Genomic DNA, 26,140 nt, shown 5'->3' with positions numbered 1-26,140 from the left:
CAGCACCCCACTTTTTCAATGATTTGAATGTTTTAAAGCTGGAGTAATTGTTTCTGTCAGAAAAACTCTGCTGAAGTGCACTGTTCCTTTCAGAGGATCAAAGTACAAAAGATGTTCAAATAAAAGGAGAGATTAAATTCTGTGGTCTACATTTAGTCATGGCCAGCTTTGTAGTGAGTGTGTGCAGTCTGTGGAGGCTGATCTTTCACAACAGCATATTTCAAACCTCAGGAGGGTGTAACTTCATATATTAGGTGTAGGTGTCAGCAGAGCCTGTGAAAATGTTTTCTGTGTAAAATAATTCTTTTTCAATTTGTTTTTCTTGGAAAAGTGAAAGTTTGTTTCCCTCCCATTCTTTCTCTATCCCTTCCCAGACTTTTTCTGTGTGAGTAAATAGAGGGTGAGGAGAATTTTCAGAACTAAAAAGTCCTTCTTGCCCTTTAAAGCAAATGTCACCTTTACTGATGAATCATTTGCAATTACTCAACCACTGTATTTTTTGTTGCAACTTTTATTTTCTTTGCTCAGCTGCATCTACTCTGCTCAGTTTTACTAAAGGGGTACAACTACTGCTTGATGAAGCTTGTAAGTGAGAAAGAAATAAGGGCCTAAAGTACAACACCTTTTTTTTAAAAAAAACAGAATTGTTTTTCATCTGCTGCTTAAATAACAAAATCTTGGCATTTTTTTTCACCAGCACATGGCAAAAAGCTGTTGTGTCTGTGTAGTCTTGCTGATAACTTGTCATCATGTTGGTGCAGCAGCACTTTTATGCACTGAACTGGAAGTATTACCACACCTGCATCAAGGAGGACCTCAGCAATCATGAGTTTCCCATAAAGAACAGCCTTCTGACAGGGGCCATATTAGTCAGTGATGGTGATAGATACGATGACATTCCCTCTGTAGCCAGACATAAAGCTTAATTGCCACTGTGCTCAACACAGTATTATCTGTCCCCTGCCTCACAGTTTTGGAGAAGTGACAGTAGGTGGCACTGGAGAATAGTAACACAGAAGGATGGATCTGTTATGAAATGGAGCAGTTTCCTCACTGGTTCTCTGTTTAGCCAGGTTTCCATCCCCACGGATTGCTAAAACTTTGCTGCAATCCTTTTGCAAGCCCTATTGCTCGAAGACTCCAGGCTTCAAATGCAAGGGTGCTACTTGGGAAAGCTCCAAGCTGCGTGTGAAGCAACGCTGAGAGCAAAAGCCTGCTGAAGATGCTGTATTTCATCTTGGGGTGTATAGAGGTATTATGTGCTTGTACTTGGCTGGTACAAGCACAGTCATAGCTAAATCAAATCCAGTGAGTGAGATGTGTGCTCCTGTCGGTGGGTGGAGCAGCGAGAGTGTCTAACAGAAGGAAATATCCCAGGGAGTATCCAGTTTTCTTTGTCTCTAGAGATTTTGTCCCACACGCCAGCAAAAGAGGAGGAGACAATTCTTGGCAGTTCTGGGAGGAATTAGGATAGAAAGTGACTCAGCAGTTTCCTGCCTACTCCTGCCTGTTCCTTTAATGGGAAGCAGAAAACAGAAAAATAGCAGCCACTTTAAAAGCCTAATAAATAAACTTTGAAAATATTCAGAATTCCCCAAGAAAAACTGTCATAGCCTTCTCCTGGAAATCACCGTGGGGAGAGGTGGGTGAGTCCCAGCTCAGTTTGTATTATCCGTATTGCCTTCTGTGCTTGGGAATATGAGCTCTTCCCATGCCTATTTCCTGTTTTCTTGATCCTCCTCCTTTTACTGTGTCCAATCACTGTGAGATGAAACAGCATCGCACTGCCATAAACTCTGAAATGGCAGCTCCTAAAACCGGTATGTTCCTCTTTCTCAGGATCACTTCACAGTAATCACTGGAAATGACTACAGTACAGCACAAATGCCACCAAATAGTTTGTGGAGCAAGTTGACATTTTAAGGTTTGGAGAATATATGACAAAAATGCTTCACCTTTTACCAGCTGAAATAAGTTTTGTCCTTGTCTATCTGCTTTTAAATCGCAATGACATCATTGACTGCTTTTATACTTTGAAGGGCAGAGTATTTCCTGTAAAGCTTTATCAAGTTATTACTTCAGTTTATCAGATATAAGATATATTAATTATTAACTTTAAATGCTTTGTCCTGATCTGTTCTGTCTTACTGCATGGCTTTATATAACTGAAATACTGGGGGTTTTATACTTACTTCCTCACTGTTTTTGATAGTATTTTCTTGCCTGTTACAACCTTTGAGCAGACTAAGGATAGGATTTTATTTGAATTCTGGATAGCCAACTGAGTGAAGCAATTTATACCTTTTTAAGGAATGGTATAAAGTGTGAAGGCAGATGGTCCTGAGGGAACTCACTGTGTGTTGTGCCTGGAGCAGCCTCTGCTGCGCCCTTTTATGGAGGGTGTTGGACTCCTCTAGGTCTAGGAAGTTGTACGTGACCAGTGCTGTGTTTACTCCAGCTCTCCAGCAGGCCCTTTGTGGGGGTCAAGTCCTCACTGGTCCCTGAGAAATATCCCAACATAAGGGAGAGTCTTCTCTCATTAGACTGTTCCAGCTCTGTGTACTGACGAGCCAAAGCCAGAGGGCTTCCCTGCCATCCAAGGTCCGTGCATCCTGTGAGTGGAGCTGGGACCTCCTCTCAGAGCACGTGCCACTATCACAGATGGATGGAAGTTGTGTGAAGATAAAGTTTTTGAATCCTGTGCTGGTGCAGAAGTCTTCCTAAAAGCCAAGTCTTCCCTTAGTGAAGTTGTTATGTTAAGCATGTTTGAAACTTGTACTGCAAATGAGATCACCTACCACCATGTTTAAAAAAAAATAAAAAATAAAAGTGGTTGGGTTCCCAAATTAAGAAAGGGAACAGATGAAGTGTTACCATTTTATTGTTACTGCTGTTTGAATTTTCCCTGAAGGAAGACTTGGGAAAGACTCATCAGCATGGTAAACCGGTTAAACAGGAAGAAAAGCTTCTGACGAAAAAGTTACCCCCCTTTGATAGTGAAAGCACATAGGTCATCTAAATGTGTCTGTGAACAGGGAAACACAGGAGTCTGAATATTCTTCTAACAAATTATGTGTTTCAGGTAAGAAGTTGCAGTAGATATTCTTATCACTTAACAAGTGGCCCAGTCATCTCCTGGGCTGTGGGAAAAGGGAAAAGTGAGCCCGCAGTGCGCCAAGCTTTCACACTGGAATGCATGTGCATGCTGAAGTCTGGGAAGTGTTGTCATGTTCTTGGATGGCAGTTACATGTTGTGAGCATTGCATGATGCTCTCAAGCCTCTTGATTTGTAATGAATGTTTTAGAATACTTGTTGGGTTTCTCCCTCAAAACCCCGGATCCCAAAACCACGTGATTATGTGAAAACACAGCTGTCATTTAAAAGCAAAAGGAGGGTTTATAGCTGCAGGAGGAAAAAGCCAATCCCTTCAAAATGTGAATTCAGAAACCACAAGACAAAATTAATGTAAAAGCTTAGGTGTTTTGGTATCTTTTAATGCATTTCAGTTTTTCTTCATGAGGTATTTTTGAAAATTCAGCTTTATCAATGCACTTTTCATTATTCAAATGGTGTAATAGTGACTGGCAAAGAACCAAAACATTTCCTGAACTTTGTATGTTGCTTGGAAAAGGATCAGGAGTTGGCCCAAATACAGAGCATCGTTCCAACTGAACTAGCAAGTAAGACAAACCACTGAGATATACACCATGGCAGGTTAAGTTTCCAGTCTAGATGGATAGTTTTAAATACAAACCTACATGAAAGAGATATGATGCTACAAACAGTGCTGTACGAGTGTGTGCTCCCTGCCAGGACCTTCCCCTGCCCTGGTCCAGGCAGGGAGAGGGAACCAGTTGTGCAGTCTGCCCATTGTTCATACAGACTTCCCAGCCCAGCGAGGAGAACAGTGGGGCAGAGTACACAGAGCAGCCTTTGGTACTGTAGCTAAGCTGGGTGCTTTTGAAGACCACTGGGAAAGCAGTAATTCTCCTGGACAGTATGGAGCATGCAGGGGATAAGCATTGATACAGAGAAGGATGGAGGTGGGCTCTGTGTGTGTGAATATTTGTCTGTTGCAGAGGTGTAGGTAAAGCCTTAGGGGTGAATGAGCAAGGGTATTTGTTAGGCATTTATATATCATCATGAACAGTATTTGTTTGAAATGTAAATAAAATATTTTAGAAAGACTTGAAAAGGTGTAAAAGGTATTGTATTTTCTGTGCCTCAATTATAGTTGTCCAGGTGGCCAAGCTTTTTGGATGAAGATTGGGCTGGAGAGAGATATTGTTATTTTTATCTTGTATTTTTCATTAAATATTTCAGTTTTTGGGATGGGTTAAAAAAATAATCAAAGACCTTGTACTTCTTCATTTAATGGCTCTATCCTTTCTTATTTTCCTTCTTTTAGTTACCTGCTGTAGAAATCAGAAACAGGAAGTTGTGAACGAGGATAGTTTCATACAAATAATTCCTGTTGCTATGCTTATTAATTTTTTGTCTGAAAAAATGGTGTCATCTTTATCTAAAAACATAGTGAAATTTAGAATTCACTTGGAGGGAAAGTTGCAAAGGCTCTAATTGAAGTTTAGATCACAAATCGAAGTAATATGTGTCATTTTGGTTATCTGGCTTAATGTAATTTCATAAATGCTTTTTTTCCCCAACACTGTTAAAGCAAACCAAAGCACGCAACACATGGAATTGCAAAGTTGAGTTCTTGAAAGAGTAGTTCAGCCTCTAAGTTGGAGATTTCATTTCAACCTATTAAAGTTTTCATTTCACTGTTCATTCCCCACTGTGGCTGACAGAAGCTTATGCCATCTAGAGTTTGACTTAAAATGAAACAATAATAAATAAAATTATGTGTATATGTTCTGTTGTAACATAGATTTTCATTGTGAGGTGCTATTATCTGAACTAACACAGTATCTTGGAGACATAATGGAAAAGCTATTTGTGGAGCTAAGCTTTAGCAATTTCTGAGCACAATTTTTATCTCAATAGCTTTTTCTTTTCATGCTGGGGAATACATTTTTCATTGAATTATTAAATCAGATGTTTCTATTTCATTATGGGATAAAGTACTTCAGCACAACAGTGTGCTGTATGTAGTATTGCTGTTCTATGTCATTTGTGTTTTTTAGGCTACATCTGTATCAGTAATGAAACAGGCCAAGGCCTTGAGGGCCAGTGGCCCAGAATATATTGTGGTTGTAGAACTAAACTCTCTTCCTAAAAAAAAAAAATACAAATACCCTCATGCTTACTGACAGCAGTTTCCAGTATATGCTGCCCATCTGAACCAGAGGAGTATTTGGCAAGTGCCAAAATTAGGTCAGGAAGTTTGCTAGTAACAGCAGGAACGATGGGAAGCTGCTGCAGAAGCTCATGCCCTTGCCTGCTAATTTATTCAAGAAGATACGGCCTCAGGCTTTGAGGATAAATCTGTTTTAGAAAAGAAAGTAACAGAAAAAACTGAAATTGATTTATTTACCTTTTTTCCCCCCTTTCTATATGCCCTATCTCAGCTTTTGGGGTGGAGCATTTTGAATATTAATTAGAGGTTCATGTCTTCTGTGTTCTATGACTTAACTTTCTTCACCTGATTACACTGAGATAAAATGGTAGAATATGAAGAAATTTGAGGAACAAAACAAGGGAAGATGGGAATGAAACTGACGGCCATTAATATGAAGTTTTCCTAACTGCTTCTTTTATATTCCTGCATTGTGAGCTATCCAAGTGTAAAGGTATGGAAAAAATGGTGATTTTCATTAATATTTGTCAGAATTAGTATCCCAATATTTAGATCAATTTTTTTAGGCATCTTATTGCTATTACTTAGGAGTCAAGGATAATAATAACAATAGTTGTAATTTGTCTTTTTTTGTTATTATTTTTAATAATAGCAATGACAATAATAATAATAAAAGTATGTCTGGAGATAAGAATCAGGCAGAAGAGTATTCAAGCTCCACATGAAGAAAATATTTCCACCTTGTTGAGAAAACTCTAAAGCAAAAATGACCAAAGCAGTGTACTACTTTCATTATACTAGTTATTTTGTGGTTTAACTTTTGTTTTGTGCTTCGTTTCAGTGATATGTAGCTCCAATTCTAAGCATTGCTTGCTTGACCTTGGAACTGTTATGAGACTTCCCTGAAGACTGAAGAGAAGAATCAGCCATGGCACACTTTGGGAGGGGACCTTTCTCACATGGCAAATTCCATAAAGGACAGCCTGGGGGCCAAGAATCTTACCCAGTGTACCATTCTGCTTCTGATGGAGAGATCCCTCTAGGATTTGATAGAATAGCTGATGAAGTCAGTAATGAATTTTTTTTTTATGGTTCATCACATTCACATGATCATGAAGAAATTTTCTTCCCACCAGACATCTTTGGTCAGAATGTGCATGGCCAGCACTTTTATGGTCAGCCTCTAGTTGGTTATGGAGAACTTTACCCTAGAAATTCAATTTCTCACTGGGAGCATAGCACAGTGTCACCCACGGTTGGCTTCAGATCTTCTTTGCTATCTGATTACAGAAACATCTCTCTGGTGGATCCCTACCCCTACAGCCAAGAGAGAGAACTCTATGGGGACAGTAACGTAAACTCAGTCACAAATGTTTTTGGTTCAGATGTGGAAAGAGGCAACACAAGTCTGGGTTTTCCAATAGGCTTTGACAATGTAGGTGCTCAATGTACTGTTTTCTTAGACAACTATCCCTTTGGACAAGGTTTGAGAGCTGAAAGTGGAAATGGGGAAGCTTGTTTAACCAACACTTCCAGAAGATGCAACATCGGACCTACCTGGCCCTGTGACTCTGGACATGACAGAGAGGTACTGAAATTTTCTTATATTAATGGTCCTTAAAAGTTTTTTGTTCTTTTTTGTGTCCTTGCACTTTGTGTATTCACTCACACTGTTGCAACATGGATTAGAAGCACTTAATTTAAAGACCTTATGAAAAATAAAACATTTATGCCTCGGGGGAAACAAAAGTATTTTGCACCAGAAGAGAATCTAGATTATGGTCTAGAATGCTCCAGTGGGCTCATTTTTTGGCTCACTGAACCATAAAACTACCACAGAAGGATAAGCGCAGAAGTGTAGAGTAAGATGTGCTTGAAAGAGATGACAAATCTTTATGGTCTGACATGAAACCTGAGATTCAAAATAACAATACATTATGCTGAATCTATTTTGGTTTTTTTGTTGTTGTTGCACCAGATTGTTGTCTCTGTGTCTACTTTGGCTGACATATTCTGATCCTGCAAGATGAAACACACCATATCTTTCACCATGTTCTGCCTGCACTTACATGTGCATATATAATTTTTTTCTAAAAATACACACATCTACTATAACTGTGGAAGCTGGATCCTATGACACACACTTATAGCTATCTTTTTAAGGCAAATCCTTTAACTTGTTCCTCTTCCATCAGGTGTTCATAGCCCTATTTGTGATTTTTGCCCTTTTTAACAACCATGTCTTATGGGACTCCCATGACTCTCTCTGATGTTATATCTGTCCTCATTTTCTTTCTTTCAAAATCCTGACATAGAGAAGAAAAAAGAAAATGATAAATCCTCCCTTTCCTCTGGTCCTTCTTAGCATTCTGAATCATTATAGGAATCCTGAAATAGCCTACAGGATACCTCTGCACCATGAATATTAAAAGCCAGTTTAGGTTCGCCTTCTGCTTTTAACTCCCAATGATCACAGTATCTTAAAGCAAAGGGGAAGAGACACTTGATTGACTTTTTTCTATGTCTGTGAATAGGGAGAACCATAGAAGTAAACATTTGCAGGCCCAGACAGATGGGGAGGCAGCAGGGGGAAATATATCTGAGGACAGGAACTCTTAAGACTAATCCTGTGCACTGCATTTTGGAATTTCAGTGGTGAATAGAAAAGAGGATGGGATGAGTAGATGGAGAGACAAAAGGCTGTTGTTGCTTTTTACTTATAATAAAAAACTAAAGCATGCTGACATCATGATGAAAAGAACGGGCCCTCTCGTGAGAAAAGTAGAAAATAGTGGGATACAAATGAGCAGGAGGAGATTAAATTGTGGTATGGGAAGAAGAGGTGCTACAGGAAGCAGGCATATAAGAAATAGGCACAAACGCTTCTGTGATGAAGGAGGAGAGAATTATAGGGGAGGGAAGAGAAGGGAGGAGTGAGTCAAGGGCGACTACATTCAAATGTGTGAGAGGATTTGATTAAGTCAGGGAAGTAGTTGAGCTGTTTAGTGAGGAGAGGAAGAAATGGGAGAGAGGAGAAAATTGATTTGTAGCATAAAAATCAGTGTGGTCACAGGAATTCCTTCAGGGAGAAAGAGCCATGTCGGGATGGAAAGAGAGCCAAGGCAAGGGGATGACAGCTGAACCTCAAGATGATAAGGGAAAATAAAAGTGAAAGAAAGTTGAGAGAGGGAAAAGTAAAAAAAGCCTGTAAAGTAATAACTCATTGCCACTGGGCTGGGAGTTTTGGAAAAATGATGCATGATGACAGAGATGATGCCAAGTAGGACTGTCATAGTCATTGGAAAAGTGGAACACCACAGCAAAAAGAAGAATGAGCACAGGTTGGATTTGTGAGGTCCAGGATGAGTGAATGATGCATCCAAATAGTAGGAGATGAGAACCAAGAATGAAGAGGGAAATGGAGAGTATCAAAACATGGAGAATAGAGTTGAGATAGATCATAGGTAGGCAAGATAAAACATTCACATTGCTGAAATCATACTGTCATTCTGATCCTTAGCTCTTGGATGTAATTGTATAGCTCTAGGCTTTATTTAATATGTGCTAATTAAAATAAGTCCACTGTAATAAAGGTAACATTGATTTTCTCTGGCCTTGTCATCACCAGGTCAGATGTTAAAAAATAGTAAGGGAAACTTCTTCGTAATATCCCAGTGAATGGAAATGCTATTTTTTGAAAGAAAGTTGGAAAACCTAAAAATATCTAATAGATTTAGCTGTTCCATCTATGATATTTAGAACCTAATCTTAGAAGCTAATGTTTGCAGAGTTACTAACAAGACTCACTTCTTCATCCAAGTCCAATCATCAGACCAAACTTTATGATTTTCTTTTGGGTGCTCCAGAAAGGAGAAATACACAGTGTTCATATTTGGGAAGGGTGGTTCAGGTGACTCGATTTGCATAATGTGAGAAATCTATGAATTGAAAAAGATAGATTCCAGCCATGAAGGGATGTAATCTGTTACTTCATCCCTGTTGTCATCAGTTCTCTCCATATTCTACCATATTCTCTCCATATTCTACCTTTCAGATATGTGCCTATTGCACTTTCTTGTCCAGCCAAAAAGAATCTCACATTTTATGTTGTGATATGATTATAAATTTGTATATAAATTATTGATAAATTTATAAATCTTTTGCTCTGTCTCAGTTTCCTCCTCTGGGAAATGTTATTAGTTGCTTCTCTTCCTGCAGGGGTTTAAAAGCTCTTACACAGTTAAGCCTGGTGTATGTCTCTACCTACAACAGAAGAGTGGGTTTGCAGATATAATAGTATTAAGTTCTTTCCTGGAGGTAATGTTCTGTCTGAAGGGTATATAGCAAACAGACAAAGGGGTGCTCTGACCTAAAATACTGGCTCAGACCTCTGCTCCCCAAGTTCACAGAAAGTATCTGGGGATTTTTCATGTTCAACAGAATACACCAGCTTCCTGTTATCAGTCTTAGGGACTACCCTGATAGGTTAATGGAGTTTGAGGGAATCCTTAGCTTCCTGCCAGGCCAGAGGGAGACAAAATAAGGATTAAAATACACTGCAGGATAAGCTTCAGTTTGCCCTGTCTCCCTTTTGTACACTCAACATATATCTTCTGCATTTAAAGTTATTTGTGTTCTGACACTGGGTGATTTTTTTTGAAAGCATTATAATTCCTTATCTTCTCCAGGGACACCCCCTTGTCGCGGGGGAGAAGCTTGCGTGCCCTCATGAGGTTGAGAGCTATGCTGGAGGTGGTTTGTGCCACCGGTAGGGTCTCCCATGCCAGACAGGTCTCAGCTGAAGGGTCAGACAAAGAGTGTCCACGGGCAGGATGGGCTTGCTAGCCATCTGGCAACCACCCTAGGAGAAGGACAACTCCAACCCCAAACCCGGGCAGATGGAGCTCGTTTAGCCCTGTAAGGCCATTCATCTACGAGAAGGATACTCTAACCAAATCTACGTCCTGAGGTATTCGCTGTCACTGTCCAAGCTCGCTAGGCCGTGGCAGATGAACCTTAGGAGTAAAGGGTGGGGCCAGTTCTGCGCACGCTGTGCCTCACCTAAAAAATCCATTGCACAGGCTTGAAGGGTTCACCCACATTGCAAAGCCCTGTAGTGACAGGTGAGGGTCAAAAACGGCAGGTGATAGGAAGCAGCTGGAAGCCGCAGACCCAACCCTGCATGCAGGCGGTTCAGGATATGGGTCATTAGAAACTTGACCCCAGAGATGACAGTCTCTTGCGACAGCATCCTGAATGACCAAGCAGCCTTTTCTAGGGACAGCACTGCTTGCTCCACACGGAGAGGGGCCTAGCAAAGGTGGCCAAAACAAAGCTCATCTCCACACCCGGTTGGATAACCGCGGCCAACTGGCATCTTCCATGCGGTCAAACAAAAACAAAGAGATTTCAAAAGCATACACCTGCCTGCAAAGGTGTGCTCAAACTAACACTCGCATGTTGGAACATCAGATCCATGCTTGATACTGGGGATAGTGGACGTCCTGAGCGTCGTTCTTCTCTAATTGCCCACAAACTGTCACGGCTCAACATTGACATTGCTGCTCTCAGTGAAGTTCGTCTTCATGAGGAAGGCAGCCTTAAAGAACATGGTGCTGGCTACACACTCTACTGGTCAGGCAAACCCAAAACGGAAAGACACCTTTCAGGAGTTGGCTTCATGATTAAAAACTCCATTGCCTCCAAACTTGAAAATCTGCCGACAGGTCATTCCGATTGCATTATGTCCTTACGCCTCCCTCTACACAACAAGCAACATGTTGTTCTTTTTAGCGTATATACCCCAACTCTCCAAGATGACCCAGCGGAAAAAGACAAATTCTACACAGGCCTGTGCCGCCTCACCCAAAATGTTCCTGCAGATGATAAGTTCATAGTCCTTGGTGACTTCAACGCCAGAGTAGGTAAGAATTCTGAAGCCTGGAAAGGAGTCCTGGGCAAGCATGGCGTTGGAAACTGCAGCGACAACGGACGCCTCCTGCTAGAGTTTTGCGCAGAATGACAGCTCACCATCACCAACACTATCTTTCAAAAGAAAGACAGCCTGAAGACAACCTGGATGCATCCTTGATCCAAGCACTGGCACCTCATTGACTATATCTTAGTAGAACAGAGAAATGTCAGTGATGTCCATCATACTCGAGTGATGCCGAGTGCAGAATGTCAAACAGACCACCGCCTTGTGCACTGCAACCTTAATCTCCACTTCAAGCCCAAACCTAAGAGAGGCAGCATTCCAAGGCGGAGGCTCCAAGTCAGCAATCTTCAAACAGCCACAGTGAGAGACAGCTTTCAGGGAAACCTTCAAACTAGACTTAAAGATAATCCCATAGATCCCTCTCCTGAAGCGCTTTGGCAACATATTAAAAGTTGCATCCTGCAGTCCTCTGAAGAGTCCCTAGGGTTCTCCTCCAAGAAAAACAAAGACTGGTTTGATGAGAACAATCAAGAGATCCAGGAATTGCTGAAGAAGAAGAGAACTGCTCACCAAGCACACCTTGCTCAGCCATCTTGCCATATAAAAAAGGTCGCCTTTCGTCTTGCATGCAGCAAGCTCCAACAGAAACTTCGAGACATCCAGAACAAATGGTGGCTCGACCTAGCAGAAAAGACACAACTATGCACAGATTTGGGTGACCAAAGAGGATTCTATGAGGCCCTGAAACCAGTGTACGGACCCACACACCAGGTTCAAAGCCCCCTACTCAGTGCAGGTGGTCACCTGCTTCTAACAGATAAAACCTCCATCCTGAACCGATGGTCTGAGCACTTTCAGACTCTCTTCAGTGCCAACCGTGTAGTCCAAGGCTCAGCAATTCAGCACATTACACAACAACTGGTGAAACATGAATTGGATGCAGCCCCTACTATGGGAGAGATACTCAAGGCCATACAACAGATGAAACCTGGCAAGGCAGCTGGGGTTGATGGAATTCCACCTGAAATCTGGAAGCATGGAGGTCAGGCACTCCATGCCAAATTCCATGAGCTTGTTGTGCGTTGCTGGGAACAAGGGGAACTACCACCAGATCTCCGTGATGCACTCATTATCACCCTGTACAAGAAGAAAGGAGAAAAATCAGACTGCTCAAATTACCGAGGTATTACTTTGCTCTCCATTGCTGGTAAAATCCTTGCAAGAATACTTCTGAACAGATTAGTACCCACTATTGCAGAAGATCTTCTACCTGAAAGTCAGTGTGGTTTCAGAGCCAATAGGAGCACCACAGACATGGTGTTTGTTCTCAGACAACTGCAAGAGAAGTGTAGGGAACAGAACAAAGGTCTCTATGTAACCTTCATTGACCTCACCAAAGCTTTCGACACTGTGAGCAGAAAAGGCCTGTGGCAGATCTTGGAACGTTTAGGATGTCCCCCCAAGTTCCTCAAAATGATCATCCTGCTACATGAGGATCAGCGTGGACAAGTCAGATATAGCGATGCACTCTCTGAGCCCTTTCCAATAACCAATGGTGTGAAACAAGGTTGCATTCTTGCACCAACTCTATTCACAATCTTCTTCAGCATGATGCTCCAAAGAGCCACAGCAGACCTCAGTTAAGAAAATGGCATCTACATCCGATATCGTACCGATGGAAGCTTCTTCAACCTAAGGCGACTGAAGGCCCACACCAAGACCCTGAATCACCTTGTCCGTGAGCTGCTTTTTGCTGACGATGCCACCCTCGTTGCTCACACAGAAGCAAGTCTGCAGCACTTAACATCCTGCTTTGCAGAGGCTGCTGAGCTTTTGGGGCTGGAAGTCAGCCTGAAGACGGAAGTTCTCTATGAACCTGCACCTCAAGAAGTCTTCCATAATCCTCACATCACCATAGGCAATTCAGAGCTTAAGTCAGTCCAGCAGTTCACCTATCTGGGAAGTATCATTTCCTCTGATGGTAAGATTGACAAAGAGATAGGCAACAGGCTGGCAAAGGCATATAGAGCCTTCAGAAAACTCCATAAAAGAGTCTGGTCCTATAAACACCTGAAGAAAAGTACAAAGATTAGTGTCTACAGAGCCATTGTACTGTCTACTCTTTTATAAGGGTCTGAATCCTGGGTCATCTACCGCCACCACCTCCGGCTTCTCGAATGCTTCCATTAGCGCTGCCTCCGTTCAATCCTAAACATCCACTGGTCTGATTACGTGACCAATGTGTCTGTTCTTGAACAGGCAGGGGTCAGCAGTGTCGAGGCCATGCTAATGAGAACGCAGCAACGCTGGGCAGGGCACGTCTCCAGGATGGAGAATCACCCCCTTCCGAAGATTGTGCTCTACGGTGAACTTGCCACCAGCTGCCGCAAGAGAGGAGCCCCGAAGAGGAGATACATGGACTCCCTGAAACAACACCTCAGCCTTGGCCATATTGACTGCCACCAGTGGTCCACTCTGGCCTCCAATCGGGATTCATGGAGACACACCATTCACCACGCTGCTGCTTCCTTTGAGAATGCACGGAGAGTCAGTCTTGAGGAGAAAAGACAACGCAGAAAGAACCGTTCCTTCCCAGTGTCACCTAGGGAGACGTTCCGCTGTGCCTTTTGTGACCGGACCTGCCTATCCCCTCTCCACCTTTTTAGCCACCAGCACGCTTGCAGCAAGCGTGGGTAGTGCCCTTCTCAAATCTTCGTTCGCGAAGCCTAGCCATGATGATGATGATAATTCCCTATGTTCTGCATGGAGGGGAAAAACAGTTGTTACACAGGGTAGCTGATGCTTTGTGACTTTGTGTTTTTTCTCTGAAAGCATTTAGAGTGCAGCCAAAAAGGGGTCATTTATGTTTATTTGAAACTCGATCAAGTCAGGGGAAAATGATAAAGTGTGCAAGGGAGCTCTTATGGAACGAAATGCAAGGTTAGCCTCATAATCCTGCTTCTGATATCTCTATAACTGAGCTCTGCTTCTTCTGGTGTCTTTTTGATATTTTTAGGCTGCAAGTTGGTCGATCCAGCTGGTTGAAGCAAATCAAGGAAGTAATGCAAACACTGTTGATTTTTGCAATGCAGTGGAGAAGTAAGTAATGAAAAAAACTTTATTCAGCCAACTATAGCATTTCAGTTATTAATTTTAATTAATTATCCCTATGTATGGGATCTGACTGAGATGGAGTTAATTGTCCCCATAGAAACCCTCATAGTGCTGGACTGTGCCTTGACAGCTAGAAAGGTGTGGATAATACACCAGTGCTTTAGCTGCTGCTGAGTAGTGTTCCCACAGTATCAAGGATCTCTCTTTAATATTCTCCCTTCACCAGAAGGCTGAGAATGGGCAAATTCTTGGGAGGGGACATAGCCAGGAGAGCTGACACAAACTGACCAAAGGGATGTTCCTTATGACAACAACATTCATTATGACCACATTTGTCCAAAACCCTTCTTCCTGGAAAGTAGTTGGACACTGCCTCCTGATGGGAAGTAGAGGATAAATATTTTGTTTTCCTTTGCTTCCATATGCAGTCTTTGCTTTTGATTTATTAAACTGCTCTTATCTTGACCCAGTAGGGTTTTTTTCCCATCTTATTTTCTCCCCCTGTCCCTGCAGCTTGGTGGGCACCTGGCATCCACCAAAGCTGAACTCACCACACTCCACATTCCTGAACAGTGCCATAATCCCAGTACCTACTCAAATAAAGAAACTCTTCTACTTTTGCTTTAAAGTTTAAAATACATGAAGAAATGTTAATTCAAAAAATATTTTCTCTCTTAACTGTTCCTTTTGTCACTGATAAGTACATTTAACTCTTCAGTGTTGATGGCTTACGGTGTATAAAACTTGAGATCCTTTTTCTGTCATTGTCTTGGACAATACTAATGCTCGTGTAGCTCAGAGCAGGAAAAAGAATTGGAGGAACTGACTGAGAACAGAATTGCTACCTACTGTCTTTATGAAAAGTGAGACTTAGCAAGTGACAAAGTCTCCTTTAATTATTATTTACGATTACAGTTAATAGCCTGGCTTAATGGGATAGAACTTTTTTTTACTTTCTAAATCTTCTACAGAAAAAGAAATTGTGTTGAAATCCAAGCACATTGAGAAATAGAAGTTTTTAGGCCATCTGTGCACATTCATTTTCCTTTGTAGCTACTCACTGATGATAGTTAAGTTGTTAGCACAAATGCATGCTTTTCCCCCCAAAGAGTAGTTGAAAAATGGAGTGCTACTTTTTTTTTATATAACTTTAATGAATTGATTTCATTCAAGGTCAGTCAAGCCTGGTTCTCTTAAAAGAAAGGGGAAAAAAAGGTACAAACAAAAAACCTAGTTTGATGTTGCACTGAAATTAACAGTGAATATATTATCTATTTGTATGGGATGGATGGTCAGCTTCAAAACGTACTCAGTCACATACATCTCAGTTTTCTACTTTTCCACAGTTCATCATGCTAAACTCCAACACAATTATTCTATCATCAGGTGCATGAAGGCACATTCCACATGACAGCTTTTGTCTTAGATTTTCAGACTTTTTAAATATTTAGAGATTGTAATTATAGGAAAAGCTTTCTATTGATTTTTGAAAAAATGTGTTTATTTATAGGGCTAAAAAGATAAATAGAAACAAGCCATTGCTGATTTACAGGAACTTGTTTTGTGTGCGTCATGAGCAGATACTCTTGAAAAGCAAAAGTTGTACTTATTTTCTTTTTTTTCTCTCAAATAAACAGAAAAACATTTTTTAGCATAAAATGTCACTGCAACCAAAAGACCAAAACTGTCATAAATTTTCAAATAACTTACATACTTAGTCTTGCCAAATAGGCATTCTTCTAGTCCCCAGTGAATCTCAGTTGCTGGCAGTTTCATATGTCAGAGGTAAGACATGTAATTCAAACTCTGTGTCATGCATACTTCCAGCTCCAGCATGAAGCTCAGATACAAACTCATCATGTCTCTCTACGTAATACTTGTACAGGTAGATGTCTATAATTAAAATATTTGGTTGTACATAACTGTAAATCAGTCATCAAAATAACTTTGTCAGGTTACTTCCACAATTATGAACATAGCTGTAGTGAGGATTTATCCATGGGTGGCTTCAGAGTACATCCTAAAGTGAGTTTGATACCAGAAGATGCCAAGCCAAAAGTCTCAGGGTTCAATGCTGCAAAATGCAGAGTTCCTCCACTTCCCACTGTCTTCAAGGATGTGCTCTGCACCACAGAGAAGTACATCATGTTATAAAATGCTGTGAAACAGCAAATCCCTATAAATGTTAGTACTTTCCATATACACTGAGTTGTTGCAGCACAGAAAACAAGTAGCACAAGATTTTCTTTGAAAGTTATGCTTTGGGAGACCTAAACTTTCCAAATTTTGCAATGGGCATGCTTTGCCCACCTGCTCAGGCCAGAAGCCCTTTAATCACATGAAAGTGGTAGATGGCCATAAATGAGCAACATTTTCTGAAACTGAATGCATTTTTAACTGCAAAGCATGAAAAGCAATTTTGCATCTCCACATTATCCTAAAATATAAGCAGTGTGTGGGTAGGGAAGGATATGAGGTTCACTTAGTTTTGAAGTGGCTGCCAGTAAGTTGAGGAGGTGAGTCATGCTCCATGTATGTACCATAGCCTGTTAATTTGATGCTGGAGAAAGGGTGGTGAAGTTTCCACTTATTCAGTCCTTGGCCTTGTTACAGAAACAGCTTACAAGAATGAATTTGGTGATAGGGGAAAGCTTGCACACAAAGAAAATAGACTGACATCAGCTGCACAGGTCATCCAAACAGCCTCTGTAGTGTGATGGTTTTTAATGATGAGCATAAATCTACCTTGTACTGGAGGTTTTCTTGTCAAGCCTCATTTCCTTCTACCCCACTGAAACATCATGCTCCCTGGATTTTCATTATAAGAAATGGGCTGTTTTACTGGATTATTAATTTTGGAAGCCTAGGCTTTACTTTCCTTTTCATGCTGTAGAAATGCATGGCATGCAAGAGTAGTTCATATGGTTGTTTAAGAGACTATGGCAGCAGCTCTGAGGCAGGAGGTAACAGTAATGAAGACTTCTGGTGAGAGAACTATGGTTCAAAATACTCTGTAAGCAGAGATGGTATAAAGTGCTACCAACTCAGAAGCTACAAAATGTTTCTTGAACTAACAAACCAAAGAGAACACAGTATGCTTAATACAGGATGTTTGAGTTTAGCTCCTAAATATTCAGGCCAAATAGTGAAATGTAAAGCTTCAGCTGGTACAATATGTACCCTTACCTGCAGCAGCAAAGTGTATTTGCTTGTAAAGCAAATTGAGTCTCAGATGACAGACATAATACTTGTGACCAGTGTTCATTAGGAAATGATGCCTCAGGAGGAATTAGTTTCTGCAAGTCTGTAGTAACTGAAAGAAGAAGGGGCAATATATTTTATAGGTAATTGTATATCAGAGAGACTCAATGGCTGTAACTGTTACTGCGTTCTGTGGACATTTACATAAATACCTAGGGTTTTGGTAATGAGGATTTCAGACTGGATTTGAGAGTGTTGTGAAAATAGAGACTGTTTAAGATTTTGCATAGGAAGCACGTTCCTGTATTCATTTTGAGCATCTGCCCTAGTCACAGCTGTCTGTTTATGTGCTCTTGGTTAGCTTTATCTTAAAACTCAGTTATTTAAGTACATATTTGAGCACCATTATTTCCACTGTGCTCAGTGTACACTGATATCTCTGTTTAAACTCCTTTTGGTTTCACTGAGGTCAAGCTCAGCAGTGATGCTGTCAAGTTCATGAAGATTTTACTGGTGGTTTTCCTAAAAGTAAAAGATGTAGTTATGTGTGCTGATATGTAGTTATCTTGCTAATATATGAAAACATGGTTTGAGTTGCTACAATTTCTTTCCACAGAATTTAATTGCAACAACTCTCTATGTGCTATTATTATAGGTATCTCATAGAATTTTTGGTTTGTTCTTAAATGAGATCAAAAATGCACAACCATTTTGACATAGTTTCTTCATGTGTTCTTTCCAGAATCAGGAATGCCTATCCTGCTTCTGACTTGAAGACAAATACTGGGAAAATCTGGAGTGTCACAACAAAATTCCCAGACCACATCCTTGGTGGAACAAAATTCAGAATCAGTGTTTGGACAGATTTTTCACCATGTCCTCTACTTCTTACACAACAAGGTAAGTGATTGAGGTTTCCATATCCTTCCACAACTCAGTTCTGTGGAGGTGATAACCAAATGCATTTGTTGTCTGGAAAGATACTTGGAGAGCAAGTCTTATGGGAGTCTTGAGTCCAAGTTTTTTCAAGCACGTTCAGTATATTTGCTGTAAAATTAAGATCATGCTAAATATCATACTCTGCTAATAATATGTAGATCTATACTTTCTTTAATTACAACTGGGATCAATTGTGATAGTTCCATTATTCAGACTTTAATCTAGAAGGAGTTTAATCTCATTTAAAGTGTAGGAGTAGTCCTTATATAGTTGTGGAACTTTTCACAGCCTTGATTCTATTTCTGAATGTAAGACTTAACAATCTGCAGTGCTGAAACTCCTCCATGTCCAAGGTTGTGCACAGGTCTGGGAAAGTACAAGTAGGTGGAAAGAATTCCAACTAGGTGGAAAGAATTCCAACTAGGTGGAAAGAATAAAGGAGAATAATTACTAATTAGAGCACTTCACCTATGGAGATTGAGGAGTCTGCACCCTTGGAGGTTTTAAGGGTCTTACAAGCCAAAAATCTGAGCAAGCTGATCTGAATTCAGTGTTGCCCCCTTTTGGTGGGGAGGAGGCTGGAATAGATGGACCTACTGAGATTCTTCCCGGCCTCGATTATTCTGTCACTGGTGACTGTGGGAAGCTGTCAGTGCTCCTGTGCATCCTGTACCTGTGATGAATGGGAGAACTTTCAATTCCAGCTCTGATAATTTTTACTTCTGCAACATATGCAAAAAAATGCAATAAATGCTTCCCTCTCCATTCCTGTGCTGCTTCATTAAAATAGTCTTGAGGTTTCTTTGTTGTTTTTTTTGTTGTTGTTGTTGTTTTTTTCCCTGAATAATTTCTTCAGCTGTCAAGGAATTATTTGGCTGTAACAGGCTGAGTATTAGTTTGTTTGACAGGTTGAAAGCCACAAATCCAAAGCTCTACAGAATGTCAGTCACACATATTAAAAAAAAAAAAAAAAACCAAACCAAAAAACCCAAAAAAAACCAAACCCCAAAACACCTTCATAAATAAGGTAGCCAAAACTTACAAATTTGTTCATACAACTTTGCTTGCTTGATTTGAGAGCATCTACAGAGTTATGGGAAAGCCTGGAAATGTAGTCAATTGTATCGTCTCAAACCAATGTTTTGTGGGTGCCATGAAAGATCTTGGGACACTTGGACCAGAAGGTAGTAATTCCAGCACTTCTGTCAGCTAGGCAAGGGATTTATATTGAAGTTCCCTATAATGCAAAAGTCTTAACTACATGCAAATGTTTTATCATGTGATGTTACAGATTGTTCCATCTTTTCAATCTGCTTAACTTTATTTACAAAATCTCTTTAGAAGGCACAGTTAAAACTGAAGGGGAATGTAAGAAACAGTTCTGTTCCAAATTTGCTTGCAAACTAAGTGAGCAGTAAGGTTAAGTCGGGAGGAAGGAGTACACATTTTCCCCCATCTAATATAAAGAATTGTTCAGTTATACAAAACCTTTGGCAGAGAAAGGAAGGGAGAATGGGTCTGCAGAGTAAAAATAATACCAAGAAGTTTCAGATTTTTTCCAAGGAGTGACCTGAGAAAAGAGCATGTTACAATTTTAATTCAAGATTCAGTGGTTGTTTTCTGGAGTGTTTAAACTTAGTAAACAGGGACTGCAATTTACATGTGAAACCAAGTATGAGGATTTGCTTAAAACAGTGAGTTGTCAGAAGGCTAAATATTAAGAAAAGAGCAAATGCAAAGAAAATGAAAATTTTTGGAAGGAGCTTTTGAATCCATTGATGTGGTTATTTTCCCCTGGGGATGACCAATCCAAAAAGCAAGCTAGCTATGGTAAAAAACTTTGTTTTATTTCAGTTTTGTTTCTATCACAGTCTCCTCCCCTAAAAATGTCAGCTGTTCTCTGAAGTTTTTTTCAGTATCACATCCCCTTAAACTTCCCTGCAAAAACAACGCTGTGTTTTTTGGTTTGTTCTAAAATAATAGTGTAGCATCTCTGAACCCAACTTCTTTTCTTTTCTATTCTTTTCTTTTCTATTTGTTGGCTACTGTGGGCGATTGGGTAATTCAGAACATCGTTAATCTTGATGAAACTGGTTGGTTAGGCTCAGTTTGAACCTGGTGTCTGAAATGGGACCAGTGTAAATTAGTCAACACACAAAACTGGCTTACATTTTTATTATCTAGGAATTTGTAGGTAGTTTCCATTTATATATCCAAAAGTTAACTTCAAGCTTCTAGAAAGGGCTGTTATGGGCACTAATTTTGAAGCAAGAACTACCACGAATGAAAAACAGAAAGGAAACTCTACTTTGTCAGTAGCTGTTAACAGAAAAGCCAGTGAGATTTTCTGAGAGTTGTGGAGGAAGTCCAGGCTTTATTTTTCATTGTTAAACCATTCCTGTGCATTTTATGAAGACTTTTCACTGAAGAGTCAGATCTCTTCTCTGCTAGAGGAAGATATACCAGACTTGCAGGATCAGTGCAGGTTCACTGTGATCTGCATGCCTGTAAAGATGAAACTTACTAGACATTATCCAGATTATGCAGGTATTCTTTTTGGGTTTGATGAATTCTTTCAAAATGGACAGAGAGGAAGTGTATTGGCAAGTGTTGAAAAATGGCTTAAAAAGCTGAAGTAGTTCTGGAAAATAATTCTCAAAATGCTGGAGTGGTTCTGAACAGCGGATTGTACAAACTGGCATAGAACTTCTTAATTTATGGGAATTATATAAATTTATATATTATTATGTGGTTATACATATATTAAATCATATTGATGTATGACATGTATGTAAAATGCATTTGGCTATTAATTTACAGCTTCGTTATGACTAAAAAGCTGTGCATGGAAGAAACAATACCATATACAATTCTGAAACCTTCTTGTGTCATGAATGGCCACAGAGTCAACTTTTGCATCAGGCTATATTTGCACATTGGAACTGTACCAAGATGTTCATCAGGAAAATGAAAAAAAAATAGTAAATTGCCATTTGTCTATTCCTTTCTTCTTGGGACTGTTTCTCATCTCTTCTTCATTCCAGCTACCTAACAAATCACTAATTTCCTCTAAATGGGCATAGAGTCTGTGACATGTAAAATATTTGAAGGAAAAGTTAAAAAAAACCAATAAAATCAAGTGTGTCTTGATTTAATTCCTCTTGGTGGAGCTAGGCTGCAGCAGTTGTTAGGACTTACAAAAAATAAATATTTAATTTTCTTTGCTCAAGTTTCTAGCCTGGAATTCTCTAGCAAGCTACTATTAATTTTTCTTGCTATCTTTATTTACAGCTGGCTGTATCACTCGTGACTTAATTGTAGAGATCCTTCGTTGCAAAAATCAATACCCAGCCCAGGAGAAATACTTTTTAAGTGTTTATGGATCTGATGAATTCTTACAAAAGTAAGTATCTCATTAAACCACAGTCCATGTAAACAGAACCATAGGGAGAGTTAGAGTATTATATTACAAACACTTCATGCATAGTTTCTGAAGATCCTGTAACATGGTTCTTGTGTCCTGCAGAGATGATGATGTACTCTAGTGCAAGGATTAACATCCTGGTTCCTTCACACAAGCTCTGTGCAGGTTTTAATAATTCCTTTCACTCCGTTGTCCTTCTGGTCTTTCTCGTCTGTAATACAAGGATGCTGCTACTTCCTCTGTCTCCTAGAGGTGTTATGAGCATATCCTCAAAGGGGGAAATAGCCAAAGAGAGGAGAAACAATATTATGCAGCTGCATAGCAGGTGGTTTTTCTTCATGTTCAGTGGCCGTAGTAGTAAAGCAAATGAAGTCAGCACTTTGATCCTGACTGCAAGTCAAAGAAAAACACATTATACATGCAAATATGATGTTTCTGAATGTATGTAGTCTACAAATAAGGAAGTAAATCCTCTGACTCACATTAATTCAAGTAAGCTCTGAAAGTGGTGGTAGAAAGCACTACTGGGCTCAGATACTTTTTTCTTGCCCTCTGGCATCTTAAATTCAGCTGTCAGCAAAAGGGAGGAGATTCTGTGTTGAAGCATCTAAAGTGCAAGCATTTGTCAGCTATGCTGTAGAGATGGTGACTTGCAGCAGAAGGGGAGAATTTGGCAGTACTCTGTGGTAACATGTTAAGCTGGTACGGCAGGAGTCACAGCTCATCTATTAGAGATGTAAAAAATGTTAGATGAAATAACTTATGTCTGTAATCGAAAGGGAAAATTTTAGAAGGAGACGTATTTATAGTAGAGTGTAAAAATTACCTGAACTAGCCTAGAGCAAGTCAGTTTGATTAATGAAGGTTTTAACATAGTTGTGAGAGCAAGTGTCACACTGTGTAAATTAGCTTTGTTCTGTATCCAACTTGAACGCTTCTACTGTAACACAGGCACACAGGTCAAAGGTTCAGATGTTTATGGTGAATTATGTTTGAAAACTAAAGATGGAGACTTCAGCACTTCTAAGCCCACTCTTCCCTTGTTCAAACCTCTGTAAAGCAGGAGCTGGGACAGCAGAGTGCTGTGTAAAACATTAGAACACTAAAACCACTGAGTAAAGAACCAGGTCATACGTAAGATCTGTTATTTACAGAAGAATGCCAGGCACTTTTTCCTTTTCTTTTTTTTTTTTAATTGTTATTTTCAAGACTCTTCACATTTCAAAGTAATGGCTAAAAAAATGGAAATAATGAGCCGTTATTGAGGGTGAGCTCAGTGTGTTTCAGTGCAGTGTACAGTAAGTATGTGTAAAAAGTAAAGAGTCGTGTTTTCACTGTTGGGAGGAACGCAGCAGTAGTGGACTGTTTAAATTCCTGCACTTGCAGAATCTCTGCACGTCTCATTAGCAGTGAAACAAGGTCAATAACGTTCTCTACGTTTTTTGCTTTGCTCCTTCACAGTCATGCAGAAAGCACTGAATTGCACTTCCAGCTTCTGCAGCTTGCAACTCTGTTATACCATTAAGTTCAGCCCCCTCTTCTGCCTCTTCATCAAAGCTGTGTATCAGAAATTTGAAACCTCAGACCATGGGGATCCCTTGGGTAACTCAACATGGCCTACAGACTTGCCTCAGGGTGAAATTTTTCCTGTGTGTGGGCCATCTTTAACTGCAAATTGGTTTCCTCCCAATGTTGCTAGCACAGTGATTTGATATACTTGTGCAGAGTGCTTCCCCAGAAGAGTATTATGAAATGGTTCAGGGATGAATTCCAGTAGAAGTTCCCCAAGTTATGAGACAGCAAAGGGAATAAATACTCTGCTGCTCCTACTTTACTGTAATCCAGAAAAAACAAAACAAAACAGAACAAAAAAAAAAACAAAAACAAACAAAAAAACACACACACACACCAAAAAAACCCCCAAAACAAACAAACAAACAAAAAAACCAAACAAAAAACCCACAAAGGCCAAAATGGTGACATGGTTAATTGTTCTCAGACCAGACTGGTTTAGTGAACCAGATAGCTTTGGGAAGATCTGTCAAAAGCTTTCATCTACTGTTTTATTGGACCGTATTAATGAGCACTTCATCCTGCCTCCTGCAGAAGCACCTGAAAAACTTGATGTTTTCTGGAATCCATTTAGTTTTGAATGAGATAGGGAAGAAAATACTTGTGTGCTAATGATCATTGCACTCGGCATCAGAAAATTTCATCATCCATTATTCCCTTCCTACAGAGAGATCCTTGATCTCACATCCCATCTGACTCGCAAGTAGAATATCAGATTTCAAATATCCAAATATCAGGTTGCATATAGATTGCAGGTCAATGTGTAATTAATAGAGCCATCTGTGAAATTCTGATCTGATGTCTCATTTGGTTTCCAGTCTTTAAGTGCACTTTGTGTACTGGTGGGAAACCGTGACCTTGCTGCAACCTGTAGGCTTTCTTCTTTCTATGCTTTCAAGTATTTCTTTTCAGTGCCTGTAGACGCCTTGCACCTTCTCCCTGCTCCACCCTAAGATGTACCTTAGTTCCTCAGTTGATTTTCTGCAGTTCCTTTTTCAGGTGTTAAGTGTAAGTGCATCTGCAGGTAGAATCTTATCTGAAAGATGCATATTCCTTGAAAGAAGAGTGGACTAAGCCCCATTATTTCTGTCATCAAATTTTACCACTATTCACAGAAGCTTCTGATTTTCATATGTATCCAAAGACCCTCCTTCTCTGGATTTCCTAGCTGTGGATGTGCTCTCTATTACACTTGTCCTGTTCATGAGCATCTTATATCTCTTGGAGGGCCATCTGCTATTTCTAAAAATTCTTTCCTTTATCATGCCATCATCCAAACCTTCTACATCCATCTTTAAATCCTGCTTTCACAATTTACTACATTTCCTTAGATTTAAAATGGATATCCCTAAAAATGATTTTATGATGCTCTTCATGAAAGATGATATATAGAAGTAAATTAAATTGGGATTGAGCAGCTTGTGTCAAATAACTCCTGGCTCTTAATGCCAACAGCAGCCAAAACCACCCTTCTCATGTGTCACCAATGAATCAATCATCCATTTAGCTATTTTTGCCTTTAGAAGAACAGGCCACAAACTCAGGGCATTCTGGAAAAGCTAGGCAAAACAAAACACTTGAGTATACATAAAAATAGAGGACTTTTTTAAAAACTATATTTTTTTATTGATCTGTCTGCTAGCAATAAATTCCAGTAGTGCAGATCCAGCAAAGGAATGTAGTAGAAGGATATTTTTAAGCTTTATTTATAAATATTCTTTTTTTCAAGACATTAGAGTATTTAAAGTTCCAAACACATTCTACCACAGTGTAATTTGCACAGTTACCTTACTGCTTTGCAGTTCAAGCAACACAGTGAGCAGGAGCATGGAACTGAAAAGTGTAAATGCTTATCATTTCTTCTCACATGCTTGTCTATGACCTTTCTGATGACATTATTTTTGCCTTACTAATTCTATTCTCTGGGAATTGAAATCTAAATAAGAATTGGTTTTCACTCAAAGTTTAATCTATTAATTATACACTGGGCAGAGACATAATCATGCAGATTGGAATCATAAGAAGCAAGTACCTTTGGATGAATATGTTCTTTGTGAAAAATAAACTTAATTTTCTCTTGTCAGTGCAGATTAAGTTTCTCATTCAGAGATGCTACTCAGCTGAGTCCCTTAAAAAATAGTCTGATTGAACTGTGTTAGGATCTGAAGTTTATAGCACATCAGAGAACCTTGCTGTGGGAAAGTGAGTAATGAGGGAGTCTCAAGAGATAGTATTTTTCCCTTTCTTTACTTCTGACATATTGGGAGATCACAGACAAGTCCCTTTACTTTGACCAATCATTGTCTTGTCTCCTAAAGACAAAGACTGCCTTTTGCTCTGTGTCATTGGCATTCTCACAAAGCTGTATTGTCCATGTAATTTCAGAAAAAAAATGGGGGAAGACTGGAGTTAATAAAGTTGTAGCATTTTTGTTTCCTTTACAGAGCTCAGGGACCTGTAAACCAGTTACTAATAATCATGTTATCCTCCACAGGGGATCTATTACCTTTGTCCTACTATTACAGGTATAGTAGCAAATCTGCCTGTGGTACAGCTAAAATCTGTCATTCTGTGGCAAAGCTACACTTCTATTTTTTATAGTTCACTTTTCATCTAGTCCAGGTTTCCACATTATTTTGCTGAGGCGTTAATCCATTTTGTCTCGTCTCTTGTTTAGCAATATCTGTCAAAACT

At 39.8% G+C, this 26,140-nt stretch overlaps 1 protein-coding gene across 1 annotated transcript in view; it reads left to right on the top strand.

Moving 5' to 3' along the window:
- The first annotated feature begins 1,770 nt into the window (after positions 1–1,770).
- The window catches only part of PIK3C2G (phosphatidylinositol-4-phosphate 3-kinase catalytic subunit type 2 gamma), a 209,587-nt gene continuing 185,217 nt past the window's right edge, over positions 1,771–26,140 (top strand). The window contains exons 1-5 of the mRNA XM_071551366.1: positions 1,771–1,820; positions 6,100–6,846; positions 14,213–14,295; positions 18,254–18,411; positions 21,742–21,853. Of these exons, the coding sequence (XP_071407467.1) occupies positions 6,187–6,846; positions 14,213–14,295; positions 18,254–18,411; positions 21,742–21,853 (1,013 nt within the window). The 5' untranslated portion in view covers positions 1,771–1,820; positions 6,100–6,186. The remainder of the gene's footprint in view (positions 1,821–6,099; positions 6,847–14,212; positions 14,296–18,253; positions 18,412–21,741; positions 21,854–26,140) is intronic.

Source organism: Pithys albifrons, chromosome 3, assembly GCF_047495875.1.
Source record: "Pithys albifrons albifrons isolate INPA30051 chromosome 3, PitAlb_v1, whole genome shotgun sequence".
In the NCBI taxonomy this organism is placed as follows: domain Eukaryota; kingdom Metazoa; phylum Chordata; class Aves; order Passeriformes; family Thamnophilidae; genus Pithys; species Pithys albifrons.
This window is presented reverse-complemented; position numbering and strand designations above follow the sequence as displayed.